Source organism: Mandrillus leucophaeus, unplaced genomic scaffold (assembly GCF_000951045.1).
Source record: "Mandrillus leucophaeus isolate KB7577 unplaced genomic scaffold, Mleu.le_1.0 Scaffold103, whole genome shotgun sequence".
Lineage (NCBI taxonomy): Eukaryota > Metazoa > Chordata > Mammalia > Primates > Cercopithecidae > Mandrillus > Mandrillus leucophaeus.
The window spans coordinates 6,130,847-6,146,017 of NW_012098432.1; the positions used below are offsets into that span (position 1 = coordinate 6,130,847).

Consider the following 15,171-nt stretch of genomic DNA (forward strand, 5'->3'; position numbering starts at 1 on the left):
TTATATTATATATATAATTTGTACTGTATCTATTTGTTTTTATCTACATATCTAAACTATCTTCTCTATCTGTCTATTCCTCAAGAATCAAGAGACTAGCTTCCTGAAGAGACAGAAGAACAGCTAGGAGAAGTATCAGAGAAGTAAAGTTTTTAGGGTTGAAGACAGATTTTTTTTCCCCTAAAACGTAAGTTGTGTACAGAAAAAAAAACTATACTAATATATGTAGCAATTGAAAAGTATGGAATTTATCAAGAGCCATAAAAAGCTGACCATGGATAAAGTATAGGGTATAAGTTTGGGAGGCTGAGAGATGAGGCTGGGTGAATAGTCAGAGGCCAGATTATGAAGGGGCTTTTATAACATGCTAAGACACTTGGACTTTATCTTGCCATACAGACAACTCCCTCTCACCTAAGTAGGAAATGACAAGCTGGCAATTAAAGAGATTTAAATAACATATCTTAGTTTGTGGAATTCTTAATTGTGTAGAAAGAGGAGAAGATCTATCTTAAAAACTTACCCAAAAAACCAACACATGATATATACTGAACAAGAATCCTTATGATTGATGGGCAAAGGAGAGGTGAGATTTCTAGTGAAATCTACCATTAGAAAGTATCATAAACCAAATCCCAGAAGCAGCATGCAGTACTGAAATATTATAGGCCAAAGCACCCTCGGGCAAATTTTGTCCATTATGTACATGGTAAGTTCTAAAGCAGCAGGCACAGGGCTCAGAGTAACTAAACCCGGATGGTACACCTGCAGTTTTTCCCTGAACGTCAGCATAAATATTTGGCAATGTCTCCCTTTCTGTGAAGGGGCCCTGTCCCAGTGGGAGTGGTGTCTGGTATCCCTTAGCAGAAGTATTTGTTTTCTTAAGCTTTTCTTTATGTCCTAGAGGTGGATTCTAAAAGTCCCTAATGTATTTTGATTTTGAATTTTCACAAAAGTATTTTTTTCTTTCACAGTAATTCAGTATAAAAGGCAATAAAAGTGATATATTCAGAAATATTCAGGACCCGCTATCAGCACCACATGGGAATAAACTATCTTGCCACTTGTACATCCCATGGGAAAAAAGAATCACAATCCATATATAGGAAATATATTGCATGTGTTTGCCTCTGTTTTGCTTGTACTGTCTGCTCTGCTGAAAGGCAGATTTTTTGCAGATAAAAGCTGTCCTGTGTTGCTGAACTGCTCACCTATTTTACTCAGGAAGAAAAGGCTTTGTGAAAATCAAGAGCAAAGCCGGATTTGTAGAATACCACCTAAAAATAAAATGCATAAAAATGTCAAAATATGCTAAGAATATAGGGCCAGCTTCAGGTTTTTGAAAAATTACCTAGCAAATTCAGCAAATGCTGTTTTTAAGTGAATGTAAATTATGTGTTCTGGAAGTATCATCTTGTGAATTGGTGGTTTGGTGCTGAAGGAGACATGAGGGTGTGGAGGTGACCTTTCTCTTCTTGCTGCACTAGGCCAATAGATCTGTGGTTGAAACAGATGAACTGGGAAGCTCTTGATTGGGTCTACAAAATACCCAGATTCTTGTGTATTTTCTAGTTTGTGTGCACAAGGCTTCTGGCTTGGCTGCTCTTGCCAGCGGGGAAGCATTAGTGAACAACACAGATACAGCTTCTGGTTTTCAAGAGCTCACAGTCTAGCAAGTCACTGCAACTTTAAAAAGAGGATGTATATGTGTGGTTTAAGGTATGGTGGGTAAAGCCTGTCAGGGGTTGTAAAAGTTCAGTCATTGGGACCTAATTCTGCAAAAGAGAAATTCTTCCCAAAGCTGAGATACATTGAGTGTCTTGGGCACCAGAGCAGAAGTTTTAGTTAACATATTAAGATCCAGCACAAAGTTACCTCCCACCAATTGAATCTGTTTTCAAAATTTGGAGAAATGGCCTCTGTTTCTCCACAACTATGTATTGGTAATTCATCCCTGGGGACTAGCTTCATATATATTTTCACAATAATGCTTACTGAATAAATCTGAATATTTTGCTTATGGAATCAACAAATAATCTCCAGAGAAAGTTTCATTATGCAGTCATATATAAGATACGAAACAGATTTTTCCCTTTATTTTAAGAAATATGCATAGCATAAAAATTCTCAGGCTCTCTTTGCTTTGTGTAGCACCATTTCTGATAAGATACCAGGTTTCAACAAACTAGTTCAGTGGACATTTAAAATTCCCATTGTGAGTGCCTTGGCTTAGTGGAAGATGTTCGACCATGTGCATTAACCTATCAGGGTCCGTCTACATATTGGGAGACTGAACCTGATCTATTCTGCAAAACTGGGTGAAAAAATATGGAGGTGAGTTCTCAGCCAAGGGTTAAAAAAGGAAATAATCTCTTTTGCTGCAAACTTTTTCTCAGCAGGTGCAAAATAGCTGCAATCAGGTAGGCTTTGGTAAGTGGCAGTTGCTATCTGCCAAGTTGAAAGATCAGAAATCCTCACCCTATTTCAATTATGTAGACAGTGGCTCCAATTTTCAAGTGTCTAAAGGCATGCCTAACTCTGTGATAAGAAATGGATGTGGGCCAGAGTGGGAGCCATGTGCAAAGCTGTGCTGCAAACCCCTTTTCTAGTGATACCAGCTCTAGACAATCAAGGTCCCTCGGTTATCATCATAGAGTCATTAAACCCAGGAGCCAGCAGAGATCACTAAAAAATGGATGTACAGATGAGGAAACTGAAACCTAGAGAGGTTAACAATCTGACTTGTGGTCAGACAGCTTGTACACTTACCTAGATATAGCCTCTGTCCTTAAGCTGCTGCCTGTTTAGTGCTAAGTGGTAAACTGATTAGTATCACAACCATCTGCAACATTATGTTGAGAGGATTCTGAAATTGCATCCTGATTCAGGCGGAAATAGTGCTATGATTGATTAGCAATGTCTGCTTGGGGAGACGGTGGGATATGATGTGGTATGTATTTGCTGAATTTGGTTGAATGATGACGGGTGCTTGGTAATCACATGATTGCTACAGGATGTGAAGTGTGCTTCAGTCAGAACAAAGTGCTCTGAATCTTTTTGGCGGGGCAGGACAGTTTCACAGAGGAGACAACATTTGAATTTGATCTTGAAGGACAAGTAGAAGTTTTCCTGAGAGAGAAAGAGGAAGGAAAGGAAAGAAGACATTGCATGAAGAAAGAATAGCTTATGTAGACAACCTGATATGTGGAGAAAAAAAGGAAATTGACGATCATTGATTGTCTGCTATGTAATGAGCACTAAGCTAGGCCTTTTCTGTGCTATCTAAGTATTTCATTTTCATAATGACCCTTTGGTTTTACAGATGAGGAATCAGAGAAAAAGAAAATTAAGATGTCTGAGGTCATTCAGCTATTAAGTAGAGCTAAGATTTTAATTCTTGGGGCTCCAAAGTAACTTTAGTGGCAGCAACTCAGAGGAACAGTATAGGTAAGGAAGAGTGGATCAGAGAGGCAGAGATCATTAGTTTGGATTTGGACTATTGAACTTGAGTTGCTTCTGAGACATCCAGACTGGGATTGCTAATACTGTTGGAAATGTGGCACAGAGTAATCTGGTGATGATAAAAAGAAAAAAAATCAAAGGCTCTTTGATAACAGACCTTGTGCATTTTACATCTAGGTTCCTGCCTAATAGTGGAGATGTTTCTGCCTTTGCTGATCTAGCAAGGGAGACTATATGTAATACATGAATATGCTTTGTATTGTTTTAGTGATTCAAATGACTGTCAATGCAATATTAAGTTCAGAATTGATAGGAAAACTGTCCTACTTAGAAATTCAAGTGTTCTTGGCACAATACTATTTATTATCACCATGAGACCTGTGCTCTAGCAAAACTCTACTTGTGTTTCAATGAAAGACTGTTTAATATGCATGTGTCACTCTACCGAGGTTCAACTTTGACCTATAAGAGGACAGTGTATATTCCTTACAGAGACGCTAGGAGGTACCACAATTGATATCTATGTATGGGAAGAGGGTGGGATATGCCTGCATGAGCAACATAATGTAAACCAAGTTCAAAAAAAGAAGCGTTGTTTTTTTCCACAGGTGCAATCTTGACAAGAAGAAAAAACTCAGAAAGGTATTTTGCATTGGTAAATTCTGATGTCTTGGGAAGCTCTAGGACTGTTTATCATCCTTTCTTTATGTACTTCTGGTTATGCCTCCTTAAGGGTGTGGGATGAGGGATATGCATTTAAAATAGTCCAGGCACCATTTCTGATTCTTTGTTCCCGAGGATGATGATGGTGGTGGTGACCACAGCAGCGACAACAATGATACCACCATATTTCATTGATTTTTAAAATGTTTTCCCACATTTTCACATACCTAAGAATACTTGTACTCAGTACTTCCTTGCAGTCACTATCAGCCTGCAACAAAGTTAAATTTGTCCGCATAGGATTGGCCTTATTTCACATGATCACCTGCGGGCACTACCAACCTGAGACCATTTAAAATTATTTGCTGAGGTGTTTTTTTTTTTTTCCCCCCACACTGTCAGTATGAACTTGTATCAGAAACCTGCATGAGTATCTGCTTGTGGTTCAAGTTCTCAGGGAAGATTAGTTTTCCTCTTTCTCTTCTTGCTGTGCCTTTCTGAATGGAAGCTTTCTTTCTGGCATATTCTAGTGCTAAAAGGGAATCGCTGTTTGGTGTTTCAGCTTTTTGCAGAGGTCTCTTATTAGACTCCCCATCTTATTTTTCTTTCTTATTCTATTTAGAGTAAGTGTGACTAACAATTGATGGTCTCTTATAGCTGATGAACCACTGTAACAATAAAAGCTAACATTTACTTAGCACTTCCCTTTTGCCAGGCAGTGCTCTAAGGGCTTTTTATATGTGCTAACTCATTTAAACCTTCAATAATTATATTAGATAGGTACACTTATTTTCCCCAATTTTAGGTAAGAAAACATATACTGTGTGTCCAGGGTTGCACATATTGTCTCACTTAGTGTTACCGGTGGAGGGTGTCCAGGTTATGGGCGTTTTGAACAAAGAATTGCACAAAACACACAAACAAAGCAAGGAAAGAATGAAGTCACAAAAGCTGAGACTTATTGAAAATGAAAGTACACTCTGCAGGGTGGGAGTGGCCAGAGTGTAAGGGGCTCAAGGGCCTGGATGCAGAAGGTTCTCGGGTCTAAATACCCGCAGAGGTTTCCCATTGGCCACTTGGTGTTCACCTCATGTAAATGAAGTGGTGGTCTGCAACCACTCCGACTGGTTGCAGAAAGCAACCAATCAGAGGCTGGGTTACAAAGGTCACAGTCCTATGCAAGCTTTCTGCAACCAGTCAGAGGCTAAAGTGACGTTACAAAGTTGCACTTCTATGCAAACGAAGACTTGGCCCACAATCAGTCGGACTGGTTGCAGACAGCAATTAATCAAAGGCTGAAGTGAAGTTTCATAGGTCACACTTCTATGCAAGCATCTGATTGGTTGCAAAAAGCAATCAGAGATACTTTCCATTTTCCATCTGCCACCTAGAAAAGGTGCGGTTTTGCAAAGGGAGTAGTCTCTGGTCCTTTTGTTACCTAGCTGTGGAAAGTTAGGGTTTTTATTTCAATTTAGTCCTAGGAAGTCAGTGTGAAACGGCCTTAGGTTCCCTGCCTCCAGACCCTATTCTCTTGCCTTATTAGTGTAACTTGACCACCTGAGTCTACAGGTACACCCCTGGTGAGAATCCACTTTTAGCTTTGTGAAGTACTTGGCATAATGCCTGATACTTGCTGAGTACATGGTGAGCTGTTGCAAGTCCCTTCCACTAAAAATATAGGCTATTGTCCTTATCAGAAGAATAGGATACTCTTTTGTTATCTATTTCTCATTCCATGATATGGGATTCTAGCTCTAAGTGCTGTCAATCTCAGACAAGAGTTGATTATCTAAAAAATATGGATTCTTGTAAGCCTTTTCATTATGTGCCATATAAAAAATGTTGCTCCAAGCAGGTTTACTAGTTTATCACCATTCAGATTTACAAGTTCTATCAGGAACTTCAAAGCAATTTCCTAGTAAAAAGTCCAGTTTAACAAATGTTTAAATTTTTCTCACTTCTCTTTATATTTCACACCCTAACCCTCTCCGTCTTCTTCCCACCACATTCACCTCAAATCTACACAGAAATCTTAAAGTGAGATGAATTAAGAAAAAAAAGAAAAAAAATTGCCTTTTTTCTTTTATGGGAAAACATTTTTATAATAATCTGAATCTGAAACTTTTGAAATAATTTAGGACTTATATTTAGAAAAAAAATCATTTAATGCCTCTATTCTTCCTTTTTTCTCTCTTTCATTCTTTCATGTCTTCCACAAATATTTACTGAATATTTTCTAAGTTAAAGACATTTTGCTTGATACTGCGTTATGAGAGATATTTCTCAGATTTTCTCCATGTCCTCAAGAAATTTTCAAAGAGAAAATTAAGGGGGAACCTTTCTCTCCCTCCCTCCCTTCCTTTCTCCCTCCACTCTCCTTCTTCCCTCTTTTCCCCATCTTCTTTCTCCATCCACCCCATCCCACCCCACCCTTATCCATGAACTAGAAGCCAAGGAGGAATAAAGGCTTTATGGGGGAAACACTCTTTGAGCTGAGTTATATTGGCACTTGCAGAGATGGAGGTGGTAGAATACAGCAAGGGGGCCAGGAGGTGCAGCATGAAAAAGGTCACAATAACTGGGTAGCAAAGGGGCTTTGGAGAAGGTTGAGAAGTCCAGCTTGAAACATGGAGGACAGGAAAGGGAGAGATGGGAGAGGAGACTTCCCTTCTTACTTCACTTTTTACAGAGAGATGCATGTGAGGTGTGAGGATAAATGCTATTTAATGTAAGGTCATGTAGATTCACAGAAAAATAAGAGGTTCTAGCTGATGTCATTATCATCATAGTCATTTTCATCATTGTCTGGCCTAATGACACCAGGACCACCAGAATTTACACTTATGCTCTGCTTCTGTGTCCTGAACACCTTGGAGGTAAGAATGGATTCTAAGAGACAAACTCATCTCATTTGGAGTGAAAAAACGACAAGCAGAGGTTCGCAGAAGCCACATACAACCAACGAAGCCTATAAAGTAGCTGAGAATTAAACAAAAGCACCTGTTCTGATTACCTTCATTGTTCCTGGTTAGTTAGCACCTCCCTTTCCTCAACAGAATGCCGAGGGCACAGGGGGTGTGATCTGAGTGAGGGCAAGAGGTGGATTGGAGAACACTCCTTCTCATAAGTAGTAGAATTTGATGGAAAAACAAGTAACTTAAGGGTAATAAAATGATGGAAAGTCCTGATGGGTCAAGTCCATATCTGGTCTTAAGAAGGGCAGCCTTAGGCAACATAGTGGGTACTAGAATAATTGATATCATTGAGAAAAGAGTAGTAATGTGAATTTCAAAGAAGATCACTTTGGGATAATGAACAACATGACAGAATCCAGGAGCCTCATGAAGAATATGTGATACGGTGAAAGAAATACGTTGAGAGGAGGCTTTGAGTAGGGCAGAAGGAGTGGAACTAGAGAGGCAAGAAGAGATGTAATTATGATTGTATCTCATACCAAGGGTCTGTACTTACACTGTAGAGTCTAAAGGGATCTAAATGTAGGATAGACAGGATCAGGTTTGATTTTGGAAAGCTCAGTCTGGAGGTGGTGTGGCCAATGTTTGGGAAGTAGTAAAGACTCTTTCAGGAAAGACAATACCAAGAGCAAGCATGGACTACTTCATCAGGTATCACTAGCAGATATAAATTATCAGTATAAAAACCAGCAATTATTACTTTCAGATTGGCGTGTTTTCTCTTAGTTAGGAGAATATAGTCCAGATAGAGTGTAAATGCATGAATAATCATCATAGTCTTAACAGAGCATAAAGTTTAATAAGTGTTATCAGTTAGAGAATTCTTTATAAAATCTCAATTTTCCAGACAAAGAAATAGAAGCATAGTGAGGTGAAGTGGCTTGCCCAAAGTCATAGATCAAGAAAATGGTAAAGATGACTTGAATTCTGATATTCTGCCTCTAGAGCCCATGTTTTAGTGTATGAATTAACTAAGTTGTTAATTGTTATTCATACCAATGGGAACATTCTCATATAACTGGTTCAGAAATTTTAAAAACTGGTACCAGCCTTAGGAAGATTTTGTAATGCAGTTTGTCAATAAACAAAATACCTAATTCATATGGAAAATTAAGAGGCTGATGTGAAGCATGATAATTACATTTACTTTGAAATCAGCAATTTGTGGACAAATGTAATTCATTTTGCCCAACTCTGGCTTTATTCCCAGTATTAAAAAGACAACTACAGGGTACACTTGGTTAGCACTCAGGGAAAATAAAGCAATTATTTTTCCACTTCTGCTAGAGAACACTAGGTACCCTTTGTCAGTCAATTGTATAGACTCTTATTGTAGGCAGTTTGTATGAACCAACCTGATGGAATGGGTATGTCTTCCTCTTTCAGCTCCACAATCCAATGACCCTTTTATTCAACAAAGATGCAACTAAACAACAAAATGTTGGTAGTTTAAAAAAAGTGTAAAAGTGATAGGATGCCTTCAACATGGTAATCCACTTTAAGAATTTAGAGCACATATCAGTATGTCACCTTCAGACATGGTTATAGTCCAGTAAGAATTACAAATCCAACAAACAAAAATCAAGGCAATAGAGTTTTCATGGGTATCACTGTAATAAATTCTTCTGTGCAAAAAGCCAGTCGTAGAGAAAAATTATAAGTACCAACATTTCCTGAGGAACCTTTTTCCAAAGAAGTTTTTAAATTTTTTTTAAATTTTTTTAATTTTTATTTTTGGCTGCAGACATTATCGAGAATTTGAAGTTAACATGAGCATTATGAATGTATCAGATGACATAGTAAGAGGTTACATTGAACTTTCTAACACCTATTCTTAAATTATAGTAAAAAAAAGAAAAAAAAACCTCAATGAGTTTTTAACATGTCTTCACATTTTCTCATTTTATTCAGGGAGTAGATTTAGGTTTTTCCTGGCCTGACTGGATTTTTAAACTGCTACAACATAACATAGAAATAATCGTGGCTATATTCACTGAGTTTGTTTCATTTTGTAAAATCATGAAAAACAAGTTTATCTCATTCGGTCTCTTTAGCATATTGATTCAGTATATCTCCCTTTATAGAGAAGAAAGAAAGCAACGATTTTCACAAGGTAGAACTGAAGACAGATATCGAGTACATAGAATGAAAAGCTCAGAAAGCAAAGTCTCTCAGTGTGGCTGGACAGATAGACACGTATAAATTTAATCCAAAGGGTTAGTTCTGATTATGAGAACATGGGAGCCTCTGGCTTTCTTTACTTACCCATACCCCTAACAAATTAGTGGGGTTTTTCCTAGAGTTCACTATAGTTTAACAAGAAGGATACACCCAGATTTTGGATTCAATGATGAAATAAAATGAATGAAGGTTTTATTTATATACTCTGTGCTTTGCTACTTCATCTTTGTGCAAATGGAAATAAGCTTTATTGCATTCAGAGAGAATTAGATTTGGAACTTGGTCAGTGGTGTAAAATAGAACTATAACATATTGATGACACAACTTTTTATATGGGAGAAGAATTAGCATTTAATAAAATCACAAAGAAGCAATGGGTAGGGACTCATCAATGTGTGAAGTGACTGAACACTGATACACATAATACAGTTGACATTGTCCTTAATATTTATTTTTGAATAAATGACAGCATGTGAACAAAAGCATATGCCTTTTCACACTAGTGACTACTTGGTCATTAAACAATATTATTTAAATAAAAAACGCAACTTTATACCATTGGTTATAATTTAGGAAAAAGAAAACAAACAAACAAAAAATCTGGCGATAGACTGGATTAAAAGTTAAAGATTTTATTTTGTGGTTAAAGACTACTTCTACAGTAGAAAGAATAAAAACATATACATATTAATGTAGATTGCAAATTTGCTAGTTCCAGATCTTTGCACTTGTGGTCTCTCCCAAAATAATGGATTCTCTGTGGATTTTATTTTGGAATAGGTATTTCTGTTATGAAGTCTGATAAATGATATTCCCACTCTAAAGAGCAAGCAACTAGAATGCCACATTTTTGATGCATATTTTTGCAGCACAGAGGGGATTAAATTCTAAATGTCTCAGCTGTTAAAGGCCCCTTCAGACTTGCACAAAATGAAGAACAAAGAAGGAGAAAGCTTTCCCTAAAGCAATTCATCAGATCTATTTGGGCACAGTGACATTTTCTCAGAACTTGTATGGATAAGTTATGCTGAACAGTTCAAGGGTTTGCAGCTGCTTGGAATATTTAAGAAAAAAAAAATCTCTAGTTCTTATGCATTTCATATGGTCTGACCAGTGCTCAACACTGGCTAATGTTCACTGAGGCTGTGACAATCAGTAGTTACATCATAATAGCTTGTTTCTCGAGTGCTCATTATGTGCCTGGAACTGTGTTCTGCATTTTCCACCCATTGTATCACTTAATATTTATGCTTCTGATCTTAGGGGAATGACTGTTTATATTGCATATATGCCATTTTTTTGCAGTATGTAAAATTTGTTGAGCTGAGTGTTATACATTATAAACTGACATGTACTTAGTGTTGTTTAATCTAATTGGTGGTTGTTGAATCTAAAAGATGTTCTGACTACTTCAATATAGGCAGCAGCAATCACTTCCATAAATAAATCATTAGATGTAGAAGACATGTGTAAACAGGTAGAGTCTTCTAATTTGCTAAGTGTTGATGGACTCAAAACAGTTACTAGAACAAGCCATAGATGGAATACATTTATTGATGGAATAAGTCAAACAACTTGAAACAAGGCATTGTGGTGTGTTAAATGGTAATTCAGATAAAATGAAGTGATTGATACATTTTTACTTGTTTGGAAAGTGGAGAATATTTTAGAATTACGAAACATTGCACTTTCATATACATTTATCCTTTCATTATCCCAATGTAGGGTAGATAGGACAGTTGATTGCATCCAACTTCATTTATTTGGCTTATTATCTTTTGTTTCATTATTTTAACTCTGTCTAGCATCATCTCCTACAACTTAGAGTCTATGTATTCTTCTGACCAAATGACTTGTAGGTTCCTGACCAAATTAATGGCCTTTCAAACTGTTAATCCCTCTGCCTGGAATGCCCTTCACGTCTTCTTTTGGTGAGGCCCCTGCAGTTCTCAGGACTCTATTGGAATATCACCACCCCAGACAAACATTCCCTGAACTGTTCCTCCTATACCCACCCTTCCTCTGGCCTTCCATAGCACCCTGTGCATCCCCCATTAGCATCATTTGGCGCCTGGTATTATAGTGTTCTATTTACTGGCCAGCTGCACTAAGTTGTGACTCTTTGGAAGCATGGTGTGTCTTTTACGGTTTTATTTTGTTTTTTTCAGCACCTAGCCAATTCTACACAGAGTATGGACTCAATGAGCAATTGTGGCTTGAATATGTAAATTCTTTAGTACGTATTGCATGATATGCATGTAATACATGCATGGATATCATGCATATTAGTACTTTGTTCACTTCCCCACCTCCCACATCCCTACCACACACACACATTCTCATTGCATTCAGCGATGTGTAGGCTTCTGTCTCATCCATGGTTTTCATTGTAGTTGCTGAAGCTTGAGGTCACGATCTGGTGGAAGTGACTACTAGAAGAAGGCAAGTGTGCATTGTATTCTGTTGTACTTGTCATCTGGAGCACACAGTGTACTTGAAGGTATGCCTTTTCTAGTGGAATTTCAGAGTGGTTTCATACTAGCACTATGAGAACACTTTCATGCTATACAAGAAGAAGGGCAAAGAATCAAACCCAGGCAATGTAACAGAAATTGAGCTGGGGTCCTGAGCTGCAGAAGGAACCTCTGTCCACTGCAGAATACCACTCCCAGTGGTACACAGAGGAGTCGGTGTCTGGCTTCTGCTCTCTGGTTGCTCTCTTCACCCTCTCTGTGCTCATTACTTGGTTCCCTTTGATAGAACATGAGAGGCAGACATGGATTGCCAGAGAGCAGACTTTTACAACTGCTATTTCATCCTGTTTTGAAATTTCTCTCAAAATGGTTGATTTATTTTTCTCTATGTATGCATTATGTATGTGTTGCTGCACACAACAGTGGATTCATAAAGGCTGTCCACATCTTTGTCCCCAAACCCCAAGTCATGCAATGCAATGCAGCAACCGAGAGAACCAGAGAGCCGTGCTGGGCTCTGAATAAACAAAAGCACAAATCCCATCTGGGTCTCCTTCAAAGCAAGCTGCTATTTTGCAACAAGCTACCAAATGACGATTAAGAAAAAGGTTCTTACCTGTTTACTTAATGGGTGACTGGCCTCTTTGCTTTTATTTAGCCATCTGTTCTGGTCTATGTCCCTTTAAACTTGTAAGATCCATCACTTCATTAAACTGTTACCTTGACACATTGCAATGTTGTGGACATAATGATTCCACAGAGGAGCAAATTAAAACAGTTTTTCATGATTAGAAGGTTCAATGAGGTAAGGCTGTGGTAGTTAGTGGTGAGATAAGGGGTGTTGCGGAGGCAGAGCTCAAGGGACTTTCAGGTGATTGGAAAATAAGGCTGGTGAGACAGAAGGCTGGGGCTTTTCCAAATTATGGGAGGTGAGCAAGAAGCAAGACTGTCTTTGGGTATCACTGACTCCTGGGGGCTGATTCCACTGCCCATACAGAGGCTATGAACCTGGCCCTGGGAGGATACAGGAACTGCCTTCAGGTTTCTTGACTTCCTTGGGAGAGTCTGGGAAGAGCAAAAAGAACTAATTCCACCAGGTAGTGGTAAGCTGAAAATGCAAAAACAATAAACATTTTGGTCTTTGTCAGACAGTTATGTGACTTTCCTTAAGTTTTAAGAAGAATCAGGGGGCCTAGCCCAACTATATGAAAGAATATTTTATTGTGTCTTTACCCTGCACTTCATGGCTTCAGCTGTGCTCCTTCTTACTCTAGACTTGACCTTCCACCTGACTGCTTGACAGTCGCTGAAAACTACAAAGCCAAGGGCTTTATCTTTTTACTATCTTAAATCAGTTCCTGCTCTGACAACTCTGGTTTCTCCTGATATGACCCATAATATTGCAGTCACATGGACCCAAAATCTCAGGCATCTCTGAATTTTCCATCAGCCACTTCTGTCCCGTCAGTAGCCCACGTTCTGTTTCTCCCACCTAAATCAAGTTTCTCACGTCTTTATCCACCTTGTTAGTTCTTCTGCTTCTGTCCTAGTTTCCATCCTTCATTACGTCTCTCCTAGGCAATTGGGATAGCCTCCTAACTAGTCACTACCTACCTATAGTCTCTCCCTTCTCCAAAGCATCTTAAACACTGATGTTTGATTATAATTCATAACTTTCTTCTTCTTTTCTTTTTTTAAATTATATTTTCAGTTCTGGGATACATGTACAGAACGTGCAGGTTTGTTACATAGGTATACACATGCCATAGTGGTTTGCTGCACCCATCAACTCATCACTTACATTAGGCATTTCTCCTAATGCTGTACCTCCCCTAGCCCTCCAGCCCCCAACAGGCCCTGGTGTGTGATGTTCCCCTTCCTGTGTCCATGTGTTCTCGGTGTTCAACTCCCATTTATGAGTGAGAACATGTGTTTGGTTTTCCATTCCTGTGTTAGTTTGCTGAGAATGATGGTTTTCAGCTGCATCCATGTCCCTACAAAGGACATGAACTCTTCCTCTTTTATGGCTGCATAGTATTCCATGTTGTATATGTGCCACATGTTTTTTTTATCCAGTCTATCATTGATGGGCATTTGGGTTGGTTCCAAGTCTTCGCTATTGTGAATGGTGCTGCAATAAACATACGTGTGCATGTGTCTTTATAGTAGAATGATTTATAATCCTTTGATTGTATACCCAGTAATGCTGGGTATTTGGTATTGCTGGTTCAAATGGTATTTCTGGTTCTAGATTCTTGAGGAACCACCACACTGTCTTCCACAATGGTTGAACTAATTTACACTCCCACCAACAGTGTAAAAGCATTCCTATTTCTCCACGTCCTCTCCAGCATCTGTTGTTTCATGACTTTTTAATGATCGCCATTCTGACTGGCGTGAGATGGTATCTCATTGTAGTTGTGATTTCTACTTCTCTAATGACCAGTAATGATGAGCTTTTTTTCATACGTTTGTTGGCTTTGGCCAAAACAGAGATATAGACCAATGGAACAGAACAGAGGCCTCAGAAATAATGCCACACATCTACAACCATCTGATCTTTGACAAACCTGACAAAAACAAGCAATGGGGAAAGGATTCGCTATTTAACAAATAGTGTTGGGAAAACTGGCTACCCATATGCAGAAAACTGAAACTGGACCCCTTCCTTACTTACACCTTATACAAAAATTTACTCAACATGGATTGAAGACTTAAACGTAAGTCCTAAAACCATAAACACCCTAGAAGAAAACTAGGCAATACCATTCAGGACACAGGCATGGGCAAAGACTTCATGACTAAAACACCAAAAGCAATGGCAACAAAAGCCAAAATAGACAAATGGGATCTAATTAAACTAAAGAGCTTCTGCACAGAAAAGGAAACTATTATCAGAGTGAACAGGCAACCTACAGAATGGGAGAAAGTTTTTGCAATTTATCCATTGGATGAAGTGCTAATATCCAGAATCTACAAAGAACTTAAACAAATTTGCAAGAAAAAAAACAAATAGCCTCATCAAAAAGTGGGTGAACGATATGAACAGGCACTTCTCAGAGAAAGACATTTATGTGGCCAACTATCCCCTTTAACAAAACAAATAAGCAAACAAAAAAAATTTATTTTGGCTTTCCATCACCTAGCAAACTCAGTATAGATGTATTAGCTTGATATCTGAGGCAATTCAGCATGAAGTTATCATTTGTGTTTCTATCTTTTACTCCTTCTTTGTGCTCCAGTAGGACAAACTACTGTATGCCTATGAGTAACTCTATGTATTCTCGTCTCCTTGCTGTTTCCTCTATCTGGAAAGCTCTGTTCACACACGTCTATCAGTTAAAACACAGGCATTTTATCAAGCTCAATTTCAAAGACATCTTTGCTTTCTCCCGTGTCAATCAGAGGCAGTTGTT

The 15,171-nt window shown here is 38.4% G+C and overlaps 1 protein-coding gene across 1 annotated transcript in view; it reads left to right on the forward strand.

Annotated features, from left to right (window-relative positions):
• The window catches only part of ST6GALNAC3 (ST6 (alpha-N-acetyl-neuraminyl-2,3-beta-galactosyl-1,3)-N-acetylgalactosaminide alpha-2,6-sialyltransferase 3), a 343,179-nt gene that overhangs the window by 6,533 nt on the left and 321,475 nt on the right, over positions 1–15,171 (forward strand). Inside the window, exon 2 of the mRNA XM_011977990.1 lies at positions 8,845–8,899. Coding sequence (XP_011833380.1) covers positions 8,845–8,899 — 55 coding nt within the window. The remainder of the gene's footprint in view (positions 1–8,844; positions 8,900–15,171) is intronic.